Source organism: Candidozyma auris, chromosome 4 (genome assembly GCF_003013715.1).
Source record: "Candidozyma auris chromosome 4, complete sequence".
Lineage (NCBI taxonomy): Eukaryota > Fungi > Ascomycota > Pichiomycetes > Serinales > Metschnikowiaceae > Candidozyma > Candidozyma auris.
In genome coordinates, this window is record NC_072815.1 from 1,074,974 (window position 1) to 1,087,280 (window position 12,307).

At 48.4% G+C, this 12,307-nt stretch overlaps 6 protein-coding genes across 6 annotated transcripts; 1 reads left to right on the forward strand and 5 right to left on the reverse strand. All coding sequences in view use genetic code 12, as the record gives it.

The window, feature by feature from the left end:
* Positions 1 to 2: 2 nt before the first annotated feature.
* MED19 (Med19p) lies at positions 3 to 547 on the reverse strand (the record flags this gene model as incomplete). Its single annotated transcript, XM_029037398.1, has 2 exons — positions 3 to 445; positions 493 to 547. 2 exons carry the CDS (start codon positions 545 to 547, stop codon positions 3 to 5), a joined length of 498 nt encoding a protein of 165 aa, XP_028888454.1.
* Positions 548 to 883: 336 nt separating this feature from the next.
* TIF3 (Tif3p) lies at positions 884 to 2,169 on the reverse strand (the record flags this gene model as incomplete). Its single annotated transcript, XM_029037399.2, has 2 exons — positions 884 to 2,037; positions 2,166 to 2,169. 2 exons carry the CDS (start codon positions 2,167 to 2,169, stop codon positions 884 to 886), a joined length of 1,158 nt encoding a protein of 385 aa, XP_028888455.1.
* Positions 2,170 to 2,530: 361 nt separating this feature from the next.
* On the reverse strand, positions 2,531 to 4,360 carry CJI96_0004171 (uncharacterized protein; the record flags this gene model as incomplete). Its single annotated transcript, XM_029037400.2, has 1 exon — positions 2,531 to 4,360. One exon carries the CDS (start codon positions 4,358 to 4,360, stop codon positions 2,531 to 2,533), a length of 1,830 nt encoding a protein of 609 aa, XP_028888456.2.
* Positions 4,361 to 5,749: 1,389 nt separating this feature from the next.
* On the reverse strand, positions 5,750 to 6,347 carry ANB1 (translation elongation factor eIF-5A; the record flags this gene model as incomplete). Its single annotated transcript, XM_029037401.2, has 2 exons — positions 5,750 to 6,208; positions 6,333 to 6,347. 2 exons carry the CDS (start codon positions 6,345 to 6,347, stop codon positions 5,750 to 5,752), a joined length of 474 nt encoding a protein of 157 aa, XP_028888457.1.
* Positions 6,348 to 7,217: 870 nt separating this feature from the next.
* Positions 7,218 to 8,369, reverse strand: CJI96_0004173 (uncharacterized protein; the record flags this gene model as incomplete). Its single annotated transcript, XM_029037402.2, has 1 exon — positions 7,218 to 8,369. One exon carries the CDS (start codon positions 8,367 to 8,369, stop codon positions 7,218 to 7,220), a length of 1,152 nt encoding a protein of 383 aa, XP_028888458.2.
* A 1,769-nt stretch (positions 8,370 to 10,138) lies between these two features.
* On the forward strand, positions 10,139 to 12,253 carry FGR47 (Fgr47p; the record flags this gene model as incomplete). Its single annotated transcript, XM_029037403.2, has 1 exon — positions 10,139 to 12,253. The coding sequence occupies one exon, from the start codon at positions 10,139 to 10,141 to the stop codon at positions 12,251 to 12,253; it is 2,115 nt and encodes a 704-aa protein (XP_028888459.2).
* Between the last annotated feature and the right edge of the window lie 54 nt (positions 12,254 to 12,307).

Sequence of the window (12,307 nt, forward strand, 5' to 3'; positions counted from 1 at the left end):
TGTCATACATGCTGTCTCTTGACATCATGATGAGCCGCCTGTTTCTTTCTCTTCCTTCTGTTCTCCTCGTTCTCACTCATATCATCGCCTCTCATTAGCGTCAGCTGGTCGCTGATGGCCAAGTCGGCCGTGTTGAAGCCCGGAATCCCGCTCACAGGCGTCTTCTCGAACTTCAAGGCGTTGCCTAACATCTCGGCGTCTAGCTCCCGAATAAGGTCTGGCTGCTGGCTCAAGTTCGGGTCGAGAAGAGCAGCTGGGACTGGTTTGGCCGGAGGGATCTGGTGTTTCCCAGGAAGATCCTGGATGTGGTTTTTATAGGACTTCCGTAGCTTGACACCTTTGGACCCGTCGGGTTTCGTGCGTTCCAACGACTTCGCTATGGGCTCCAATCCATAGAGCTTGAGAAGGTTATCTAGTGGTGATGGTTTTGGCGAGGAATATTGCGCTGGGAATTAGTACTTGATGCAAATGTCCTTTGAGAATTGTACATACCATTTGTGTCGATGAGGTAATAGCTGTCTCTGCCTTCGGCGATGGGCTCAGTCATGAGAGTAGAGGTTGTAGAAGGAGTGGTAGTTGAGACAGAATGTGCATGCATTTGTACAGTAGTAAGCGAGCACACTAGGACAAGCGAAATGGCTGCAAAAAACATCCTACACTACAAATGTCCCCATCTACAGTGTCCCCATCTACAGTGTCTTCATCGTTTTCTTGATTAGTAGCATCGACAGGAAGCAAGCCACGGGATTAAACTGACGCCCGTGCATTCGCAAGGCAGCCAGGAGGCTCGTGCCAGCTCGTCTATAGTGCCCGTAGCAGCAGTCATAATATACACTAGAGCCATCCAAGAGGAGGATGCATTTTCTACCACCCTTGGGGCCCCTTACTTGCCCACAACGTTCCACGCGTTATCTTTCTTCTCGCCCAACTGCACACCGGCCACCTTCTCCTCGAGCCCGGTCTCCTTCTGCTCCTCGTCGCCGTTGCCCTCGTCGTCTAGGGACAAGACGTCGTACAAGGACTTCTGCGGCCCGCTCTCCTCCTTCTTGCTCTTTGGCGCCGCGTCCTTCTTCTTTTCTTCTCTGTCTTTCCTCAACCCGCTCCCTCTCGCAGAGCTCCAGTCCAAGTCGTCCTCCTTGGGCTTTCTGCGAGCCTGTCTCTCGCGTGGAGGCAATGGGCCTGTCGAAGACCGCGCAGCCGACCAGTCCAACTCAGGCTCCTCTCTTCTGGGTTTCCTCTCCCTGGCGGGCAATGGCCCCAGGGCGTTGCGCGCGCTGCTCCAGTCCAACTCGGGCTCCTCCCTTCTTGGTTTTCTCTCTCTGGGCTCTCTGGGAGGCAACCCGCCCGAGGCAGACCGCGCCGCGCCCCAGTCCAATTCTGGTTCCTCTCTCCTGGGGCCTCTGGGCCCACGCTCTCTGCCGGCGCCAAACCCGCTGCCACGCTCGCTGCCAACAGCTGGGCCTGACGATCTGGCGGCGCCCCAGTCCAAGTCGACTTCTTCGCGCTCGCCTCTTCTGCCTCCAGATGGTGGGCCTCGGGCCAGTCTCCAGTCCAAGTCGAACACATCGGCTTTCTGTGGGGCGGCAACGTTCACGTACATTTTTCTGCCGTTGAACTCCGACATGGTCAAGTTCAACGCTTCTTCCAACGCGGCTCTCTCACTGAAGGTGACAAACGCAAACCCTTTGATGCGGCCCGTCATGTTGTCCATGGGCAACTTCACCTCTTGCACAATGTCTCTGGCTTGCAACCTGTCTTCAAAAAAACGGGCCAACGCTCCTTCGGTGGCGTCGTACGGCAAGTTTCCTACACGAGCCTTGTAAGGAGGAGCGTCTGGAATGGGGATCTCCTCTCTTTCTCTTCTGGGGTACTGTTCTGCAAACTCGTTGGCTCTCTGGCTCACGGGAGCGGCCGTCGACGATGTGGGCACGCCGATCGACGACATGTCGACCTCTGCGTCGGCCCACGAGCCGCCTCCGACGGACTCGTCGTTCAAAAAGGACCCAAGGTCCATCTTCCTAACATTTTTCTTTGGTGCTGATGGTTAGTCGCTGAGGGCTTTGGGGGGGCTTCAAATAGGCATGTATATGTTGTATCAAGCCGCTTCTATCGATCAAATTAAATTTCTGGCCCATTTGTGCCCTTCGTGTTCGGTTTGTACATACGCATGATGCTTGGTTGTATCAGGAGTATTGAAATTTTCAGAAAATTTTTTTACTGATTTTGAGAACCCATCTTTTTTTTTCGCGCAGTAGAACTACATCACCATCATAATCCGTAAGATTACAACGCCATACAACGCCATCTTCTACGGACCCCTGAAGGGACCAATGTTCGTATTCTGTTTCATATACACGGTAGTACTTCGCAGGTTGCTTTAAGTATTTGTGGCAGCTAAAGATAGATTATCTGCTTAATTAGTCTCTCCCTTGAATGGCTGCGAAATACATGTAGCCTGGTGTGCGAGATCGCATTCTCGGCTGCCAAGGCGTCGTTCATATTTCTCTCCGATTAAAATCATAGTTTCACTTCATACTCTTCTCTCGACAACTTCTCGAGCAGTCTCACTAAGATCCTCGGGTTGTTCCCCACCGTTCGCATTGTGATATATGCTGTTGCTGGTTTCGTGGGATGTCCGTCTGGAAGGAGTGGTGTGGATTGAGTGGATCTGCTCCATTTGTACTGGCTCGGGGACTGAAACTGAATGCTCTTCATCCTGCTGTTCCTGTCGGCCCTGGCCATCGGTTTCTTGTTGACCCCCACTTTGACCTTCTTGAGCCTGCTCGTTGTTGGCATTCTGCTCAACGTGCGGCAAATGCTCCACCCTGAAGTCTTCACTCACATTATCTCTGCCCTCTCGGGCCTGCTCAGCCTGCTCTCTTGAATATAGGGTAATAACTGCCCAATTGAACATGTCCTCTTTACTGATGCCCATGAGCTTCCAAAAGAGCCGCTTCATGCAATTGGAGAATTTCTTATTTGCAATGTTTCGTGCAGCAACCTCGAGATCAAGTGTCTCTTGGCCTCTTAAAATGGCATTTGCCCTTTCTGAAAGCGGTATTAGCTCGTTGAGAAGCGCTCTGAGGTTGGGATCGTTTCTAAGGAGATCGTAATCAATGGTGATTTCTTCTTCAGTATTGGTAGTGGTGGCATTCCCTTCCTCTTGTGTATTGGTGGTTGTAGGTGCCTCGGCCAAATCGATTTCTTGGGGCTGTGAAGGGTCTTCGGACCTGAGCTCATTGTCGTCATTGGCAGCATCACGCTCAGATGAAGCCGCCTGACCAGCATTCGGCTCCGAATTTGCCCTTGCCCGCTCGATAACATTGCTAAGGGTGGTTGTACCATTAATCCTCGAGTTCTCCGTGTAGTAGTCCCTTTTGCAGATGGGGCAACATGCTCTTCGCCGTGTGAGCCAGGGATCCACACACTCAGCGTGGAAAACGTGCCCACAAATTAATCCTCGGACAATATCTTCTGACTCGTAAGAGTCCAAGCAAATAGCACAGCTACCAGAGTCGAAATGCAAATCTCCCTTCACGTTGGAGGTTGCCGCCAGCGAAGAGGCCTCTAAATCGGGATGAGTATGGTCGTCGCCAGCAGGCAGGGAACACAACCTGCGAAGCTCAATCACTTCAAAATCGCCCTGCTCGCCAGACACCGATGTAGCGTTCATCATCTTCTCAGAGTCTCCATTGACGTCCATGCGAACTGAGGTAATATCGTCTTCAGTATCACCGCCCGCATGGAGCCATTCGCCATACGAAGTTTTTGGGAAAAGCGTTTCCACTTGAGCAATAGTGAGCTTCTTCATTTTTGAATAGCGGCCTCTTCTACGGCGCCTTCTGCGGCGCCCGCCGGTCCCATGAAACGCTTCTAGCCCTTCTATCGCCGAAAGGTACCTACGTTCAAAAAAATCGTCTCGAAAAAAGTGGTTGTTTCGTAGGTAATTCAAGTACCAGTCAAGCTCCCTGTCAGACGGGGAATGGGACAAGGCGACTCTATCGGGGCCGACGCTGGCAGTGAACATCATGCCGTGGTGAGCGACAGGGTAAATGTGGAGGCCATACCGAGACCTTACAAAGTACCTCATGGTGAAAAACACAAACACAAATGCTATGGCCACACCCACAGACATGGCCAAAAAGAATAGCACCGTGGACGGCGTGTTACCGACAAAAGACGACGACACGTCTGTGGTAGCTGGAGTGGACGAGGAAGCTGACGCAGAAGGCGACGCCAGCGAGGTGGGCAGCAGGGGCACCATCATGTGTGAAGCCAGCGCTGAAGGCAAGTGTTGCAAAGTAGACATGGCAGCCATAAAGGACTCAAGAGCTCCACCGCTGATGTGGACCACTGACATGGACAGGCCGACAGAGATGGTGGTTTTTCGTTTAACAGAAGACCATGGACAAGTCCAAGGAGCGCTTATGCGTTTTGAGAATATGGAATAAGTGTGTGTTCGGTGACGGCCGTTTTGACTCGACACAAGCCTGGAATTATGATAAGAAGATAAGCGAGGGCGGTGAAGGAGGATTGTGGATGGAAGCTCTCAGGGCGGAAAAAGATGATAGCCAACGGTCTAGGGTGCAGCTTCTGCAAAGGATAAAAGTCTGAGTGACTATGATTTCTTCAGCTGGCAGATTATGTGGGGAACAAGGGACAGTGGCTCCTGAACAGTGAGTAGGCCGGGTGCGAACGGCGTGATGGTACACAAATTGAAGGAGAGAGGGTCGGGAAAAGGAGGAGGAGGAGGAGGAGAGGAAGGCATAGAAAAATGAAGGTGGCACGAAGAGAGTCAATGAATGCAAATTATGTTGAAGCAAGAATGGTGTGGTAAAATCGAGCTACTGATTCTGACGACGACGTCATTTCAGATGAGGACAGCTATTGAGAGTGTCATTGAGTGTTGAGCAGAAGTGGCTAGTTCTTTGGGGCTCGCTGAGGTGGGCGGGAGGGCTGCGACAATGTCGTGGCTGCCTCAGCAAAGGTCGAGTGAATTCGGCGACAGCTGACTTTTTGCAAATGAAAGTAGCATGGCTGTGATGCTGAGAGCATGTAGAATAATGCTATATTGTTTATTTCTACGATGCTGTTCACTTTGTGCAAATGACGGTATGAGCCATTGACTGACCAAGGCACGACATTTGTGTCGAGGCCCTCTCCCGTCGTCCCCCGCGACATTTTGCAACCATTTCCTCTATCCCACGCAGTGTCGTGCTTCCCCCTTGAATCATCAAAACTTAGATCTGGATAAAAGACCTCACTCAGTGCTGTTATTTGGCCGTCATTTAGCCAGCACTTCCTCTTTGGGCCTGCGTCGTGATCGCCTGTCAAAATTTAGCCCTGTGCATTGTCCCTTGAGGGGTGTCTCTGGTTGCGAAAGGCGGACCCCTCCCCACAGAGTGACAAGGTCATTTTGGTCACTATGGCGTTAGCATTTTGTGAATGCTTTGGGAAGGAAGTTTGTGTATGCTCCAAGAGGATCTGGTGGTGCATGGGAAACGCATTATAGGTTGTGAGAGAGCTCTTAGCCCGGCTTTTAAAGAGTGCTCCAAATGCGCTCCCAATGGCTGCGAATCGGATTCAGCCGAGCAACCTGAAACAGTTACCTCTTGAACGGCTGGCTCATCTGCTTGCGTCAACCGACATTTATACTCAATGGCATCTACGCTCACTACAGGTAAAAGCTCACTCATTAAGTAAGCATTCCACTACATTCGTGTCATCACTGCATGTATTCATTGTACATTTAGTTGCCCTTTGGAGCCTCCTTGTGGGAAATGGCAGCCTCCTCGCCCATGGCAGAGATGACAGAGATGATCAAGTCCTTGCCCTCGTCGAAGTCGGCCTGGATCTTGTCACCAACCTCGCCCTCAGGCACCTTGACATCGTCCTTGGTGTCACCGTCAGCGGTCATCAAGGACAAGAAACCGTCGTCAATGTCCAACAACTGGTAGTCCTGTCTGGTGACGTTTGGCACCTCCATGTTGTGGGTCGATGGAGACAAATCCTCCAACTTCTTGCCGGTGAAAATGTCAATGGCAACCAAGTGCACCTTGGCGTGGCCGTGCTTACCGGTCTTGGAGGTGGACATGTCGACAATCTTACAAGGTCTGCCCTTGATGACAACGTGACCGTTCTTTCTCAACGCAGAACACTGCATTGGGTAGGTCAAGGCGGCACCAGCGTCAGCGGTCTCAAAGGTGTGCTACCTGTTAGTATAAGTTGGAATGGAGAACATGGTGAAAAGTGGATTCTGGAACGGAAAACACGTCACCGTAGTTTGCTGCACTTCACGAGAGCTGCTCATTATTTTTTCAGTGGTTACATACTTCTTCGTCAGCCATAGTTGATTTGGAGATGTGGTGGAAAAGAAAGAAGAAGAAGAAATTCCAATCGATGTATTTTTTTTTTTTCCGCAGTCGTTGGATGCCCACAGGAAAAATAGGGAATCCTGGGTGCAAATCGCATATTGAGACGAACGATGAGACTACAAAAGGGCTGAGATTTTTTATTTGAAGAGTGAGAAAAATATTAGATCAAGTAGATGCTGGGGATCAGGTACATGTTTTCGAATTATCTCTTTTCATTTCTGAAGCCTTAATATTCTTCAGTCTTCTTCATCGTTGGTTACCCGGATTGCTTGGGAGGCCCGAGAGACAGCGTTCACCAACCACTAATTCCTGTACTTTTGCCATGGTAGATGAGAAAAACGCCAGTCGTGGTTGGATACACTGTGCAGGTCACGACAGGCGAATGGACGCCAATGGCTGCAACGCTATCCGTCAGCAAGAAAGTATTGGATTGGATGGTGACTTGATGAAGTCTTTGGATTTGTCGAGTCCCCCTTACGGAGATGTAATTCAGTCACGTGATATGACTACTTGAAATTATCGCCTACGAGGCTCGATCTAACCTACAGGATACACATATCGGGCTTCATCTGAGATGCCAATTATACTTTATAGGAACAATATTTCAGCCTAATGAAACTAGAGCTTTCTCTTTCTCTCTCCTTTTATTTGAAATGGTATCAACGTTACCTCACTGTATGAAGGACACCATTTTAGTTTCCTTGGCTTGACCGTGAATATAGTACACTTATGTGAGAAGGTTTTCCTGAACTGAATTAGACTGGTGGGGGATAATGGTCGTGTGTCTTGATCGCGATCACACTTACAGTGATATTAGACCTCCACTTTCTCAGCATTGGCTCCTCACAGCTTTTCTTTCCCGGATGCCGCTTCGTCAGGCTCCTCAGGAGCCTGGCTGCTGAGACGTGATTCTAGCTTAGCCTGTTTCTCGAGCTTGAGGCTCTCGATGTACTCATTCCACTTTTCTAAGAGCTCATTGCACTTCTCGTGCAATTTGAAGCTGTCATTATACGCAAGGTCCTCATCTTTGAGAATGCACTTGAGAACCTTGTGGATCTTGGTTTCCCTCAAGAGTTCTACGTTCATTGGGAAATCCGCAAGTCGATGCAAGATCAATCTGGCTACCAGCAATTCATCGACTGTAGGAGGTGGGAACTGTTTGGGGTCCTTAGGAGTGACTGGCTGGTTTCTTTGAATGAGTGATCGTTGTAGCTTGATCCGGCACAACCACAACTGATGCTGTCGATCCTTCTCCGACAATGGTTTTGGAGATGCTGAACGTCCATCACGGGTGCTCCCAGCGCCGCTTCCATTAGTCTCGTCTGTGACTGAGGAGTTTGAAACGATACGTTTGTTGGGACCCTTGCTCGAATTACCACGAGTTCGTTTTCGAGACCTTATGGACTCAGTATCTTCCTCCGACTCCTTCTCATCCTCGATAGCGTCTGTTTCCAGGGCGCTTTGTGCATTGCCATTGCCGTTACGAGTACTTCGCAACCCTCCTCGTCTTCGTGACCTTGTTGAGGCCTTGGTATCGGAATCCAGAATTTGAGATTCGTCCTCTTCACCCGCTTCTTCTCCCTCGTCTTCCTGATCATTATTGCCCTCATTATTCTCATCGACTTCCTCCTCTCCATCAGACCCTTCTTCCTCATCCTCATCATTATCGACCCCTTTATTTTGCGCAGCAAGTTCTTCCATAAACGCGTCGAATTCTAAACCCTTCGCTGCAATGTACGCTTCAGCAACGTTGTTAGTACGCCCAGTCTTCTTCTTGGCTTTGGTTTTGAGCTTGTCCTTTGGCACCTTTGATAAGTAGGTATCGAGCTTGGCAGGCGTTAGATGCTCCAAGCTCTTCTCGTTCATCCAATTGAAGTCTCCATCAGGTATGAATATGACACAAGTGTTAGTAGTCTTCTTTTTCGCCTTCATAATAGCCGGTGGTATCATATCAGGAGGCATCACGAAGGAGGGCCAAGCAGGAAACCCCGTCATTTTTGATAGGACCATCGATCTCGGCTCAAACTCTATCTTGGAGCCTTTCTTCGGAGGCATCACGACTTATGTAAAGAATAATCTGGCGTGCAATTGAGATATCGAAGAGTCAGCCAGGGATTGTAGATGGAGCCAGCCCCTATGTTGAGCAATCAAGTGTGCTTATAAACTGGCGTAGATGAGTGCCAGAATGGACTAACACGTTTGATGAGGAAGCCACAAAAAGTATTAAAGACCTCAAGGAAATTCAAGACCGCACCCGCGTTGAATTGGTGAATTAAAGTGGTGTGTCAGCTTCTCCGCGTAGTGAGGTTCTACACTTGGCAGGTGTTGATGTTTGATTAAAGTTGTTGGAGGTGTCCCTGTTGAGTTTAAGACATAAACCCAGCGCTACAGACAAGATGGGTCGGGCACGACACTTCCAGGTCCGGGAAAATGGCCCCTTTTCTACACCTTTCCGTGATGGCGAATCAGAATTTGGATGAATCGGTTTTTGGCTTTTCTGAATTTACTCTATGCGTATACTTTTTAGAATTGACGTTTTTGTGGTTGTTGGAGAAGCCGAGGATGTGGGGACCCTCGCATAGTTGCTAACGAGCTGGGTTGGTGAACCTTAGGGCAAGCATTCAGATTTTGTAGATATTGACTTCAAAGCGAATAAACATTAGCAGCTAATTTCGAGCTGTGGTCTATACTTAAAATGAGGGTTCGTTGTGTTGATGGTCGCTAAATGCACTGTCCGCTGTTGTACTGTAAGAGCACTATTCGCAGCCAAATGGAACTGGCCCGTATTCGGGCAAGTGAAAGGTATAGCGAGTTGCACTAAAGACTCGTGAGGCTTATTATCTTCAGAATTCTCAAGGCAAGTGAGCGTATTCAATGAATATTTGCTTTCACGAACTTTGTGAACATCTTCTTTGGCAAGTAAGACAACTCTCACTTCCACCAATCATTGAAGTACAACCAGCGCTTGTCAAAAGGAGATGCTTCAGTAGATTACTTTTTGTATTGTTCTTCTTCATTCTGACTTTGATCATCTAGCTCAACTATATGGCTTGATGTAGTCAACAGATTTGCATCGGAGGTCTTCTGTCTGAGCACGGTGCATCTATCCCCAAACAAAGTCGGAATACAGCCATATATGATTATTCTCGATGTGAAATGCACTAGAAGAGATCAAGGAGAAGAAAGTAAAGGACCTTGGAATTTCGTCATTCCAGCAGTGATAGTGTAACGGTTGGCTGCAAAATTCGCTGTCTCACATCACCATTACATCTGTTTGTCACAAGCAATTCAGCCAAAGCTGTACTCGTATCACTAATGATCTCAATGGTAAATGAGAAGCATCATTTTGAGAGAAAAATCAAATTGCTGTTTTTTCAATGGCCATCCTCTTCTTTCCCTGTCCTTAGCGCATGCATGAGCCTTTACAAATATTCCTCGAGCTAGCACATACCGAGCGAAATGCAAACTTCCCCCAAAAAAACCAAAGAAGCACAATACTATTAAAAAATCAGCAGATCCAATTTATACACGACCCCATTGACTAATAGCATCAATCTTTACACATCTTCAGTAAAAAACCATCCCTTGGGCAACTTGTACCTTCCCTGGGACATGCTACTGCACTTGTGCTTTTCCTCACTCATTTTTCTATCCATATTCAATTCTTTTTGCACCCACCTCCACCGTACCCAAATTTCTACTACATAGGGTTACGACCCAACCTTCTGCTATCACCATATAAATATCCCACAAGGTTTCCGGCAATGCCCTCGATCAAGAGACCCCTTCAGGAGCAGTTGCCCACGCCAGAGGAATTAGCTAGGGTGTTCAAGAAACCCAGCCCTTCCAAGGCTTCTCAGCCAAGAACGATGGCGCCATTGCCTTCACCTCAGAGCGATAACGATAGAGAATTAGATGCTCCAATAAGACACTCGGTGCCGCCAGCGATGATGCCCGTGGTCTATCCACCGTATACATTCCAGGATTTTTTTTCTGACTTACCTACTGTCTCGGATGAGGAGGCCTTGCAAAGAAAGGCCCAGGTCAACCAGATAATGCACAGGTTTCCTCCACCAATGCAACCAATTATTCCGAATGAGCAAGTAGTGGCGGACGGTGGAATTATCGTACCTTTCATTTTTCCTCCTGTGCCGCCTCTTCAACCCGATTACCATTTAAATGATACTATACTAAAACCTTCGAGTAAGCGAGGCACAATTGAACCTCAGGCTCCACAAGAGAATGAACTTTTTTCAGAACCATATGGGCCCCAGACGGCTGGTGATAAGAGACTAGGCATGGAAAATAACACCATTTGGCCCCTGATCCCTCCACTACCGTTCCCACCTCCAAATTACATGCCTTACCCTCTCAGCGCTCAAAAGGCTCCTTTGACCCCACATGAGGTTTTTGAAGAGTGGCTTGAAGCCCTGGAACACTTGCCCAGGGTTGATATGGTTGTAGCAAGTGCTGCTGGCTCGATAGTAGATATTCGCAGCCAATCAGAAGCATTGGGGGTCGATGTGAAAATGTTAGATAAGTGGATCAAAGGTCGCCGGCAAAAAGACACGGAGGCCAAAGAAGCTTCCAGAAGTGAGTCGGAGTCGTCGGATGTTGAGTACGAAGAATACGCTGCTTACGCGAGACAGGTCGATACTTCAGAGACCTTGGATCCTTACGCCGAAGATAAGAAGGACCTTCTTACAGTATATTCTGATCTACGCAACAGTTATCTAACGGTAGTTGCTCTGGATACAGCAGGCGTGACCAGATCACCAATCAGAACATACGAATGGTCATCTAAGGATATCGATCCAAGTGCTTCCGAAGATATGCCCACAACCTGGGTCATGAAGAAGGACATTGCCAGCGCTAATGGGAATTCAAAGCCAAGAAGAAGATTGGAGCTTATAGAGAGTCGCAACCATATAGAGAGATTTGCAGAGGAAAATAGAGAGCAAGTGTATGCTGCTCGAAAGAAGCAACTCCTTAACCGCTTGAGGTCACTTCAGCAAACAAGAATCTCCCTCGACGACAACAGCATATCGCTGGAAGACACTGAGTTAAAAGAATACATCCAGAAGAGAAAAAACGAACGAGACCACGAACTTCTACGCCTAAAAATATATCACAATCATGAAAAATTGAAGGCGGCCCTTTTGTTCTACCAGACATCAAACAGTACATATAAGGGTCTCAACAGGCTTGTCATAAACAAGTTGCGAAAGCTCAAGCAGTTTCTTGAGCACCAACAACTGGTTTTCTCTGGTATATTGGCTAACGGCCTGGATGCCGAAGCCTTCAACTTGAGAAGCAAGGAAAGTGCCAACTTAATGAGTTCATTCGTCGAGCAAGACTACTCTAGTGACGTGAAACATATCTTCCGCACTGCTACGTTGAACGAGGATAAGGGGTTACCTCCTAAACCAGACCTTGAGGAAGTGAACATATCAAATTTCGATAAAGTTTTCACCAGCATAGAACATTCGCCACAGGTGCATGACTTCATGCCATTGGCCACTGAAGAAGAATTCAAGCTCATCACAGGCGATGCACCTTTGAAGATGAATGCAAAGGATCAACTTTTGAAGGGCAAAGCTGCGAGGCATCAAATTTTTCAAAGCCTGTTATATGACCGGATCACTTCAGGATCGGACTCGAACGCCTCCGACAGTGCGGCATCAGGGCCGAAAAGGCGGCCAGGAAGAAGAGCAGCCCCCAAGCCAGTGTTGGGGGAGGAGCCAAGTAAGGAGCGTAGTGAAGCTGCTCTTGTGGCAAAAATTATGAAACAATTCGTTGGACCAGCGGCTGCCAACGCTGACGAGTTGACGGAAGATCTTGATTTGATGAACGTGGAAACGAGATGGCCTGTCAGGTAAAGTGTATACTACAGACAAATGGGATATCAAGGGAATAAAGTAAAGGCGTATTAT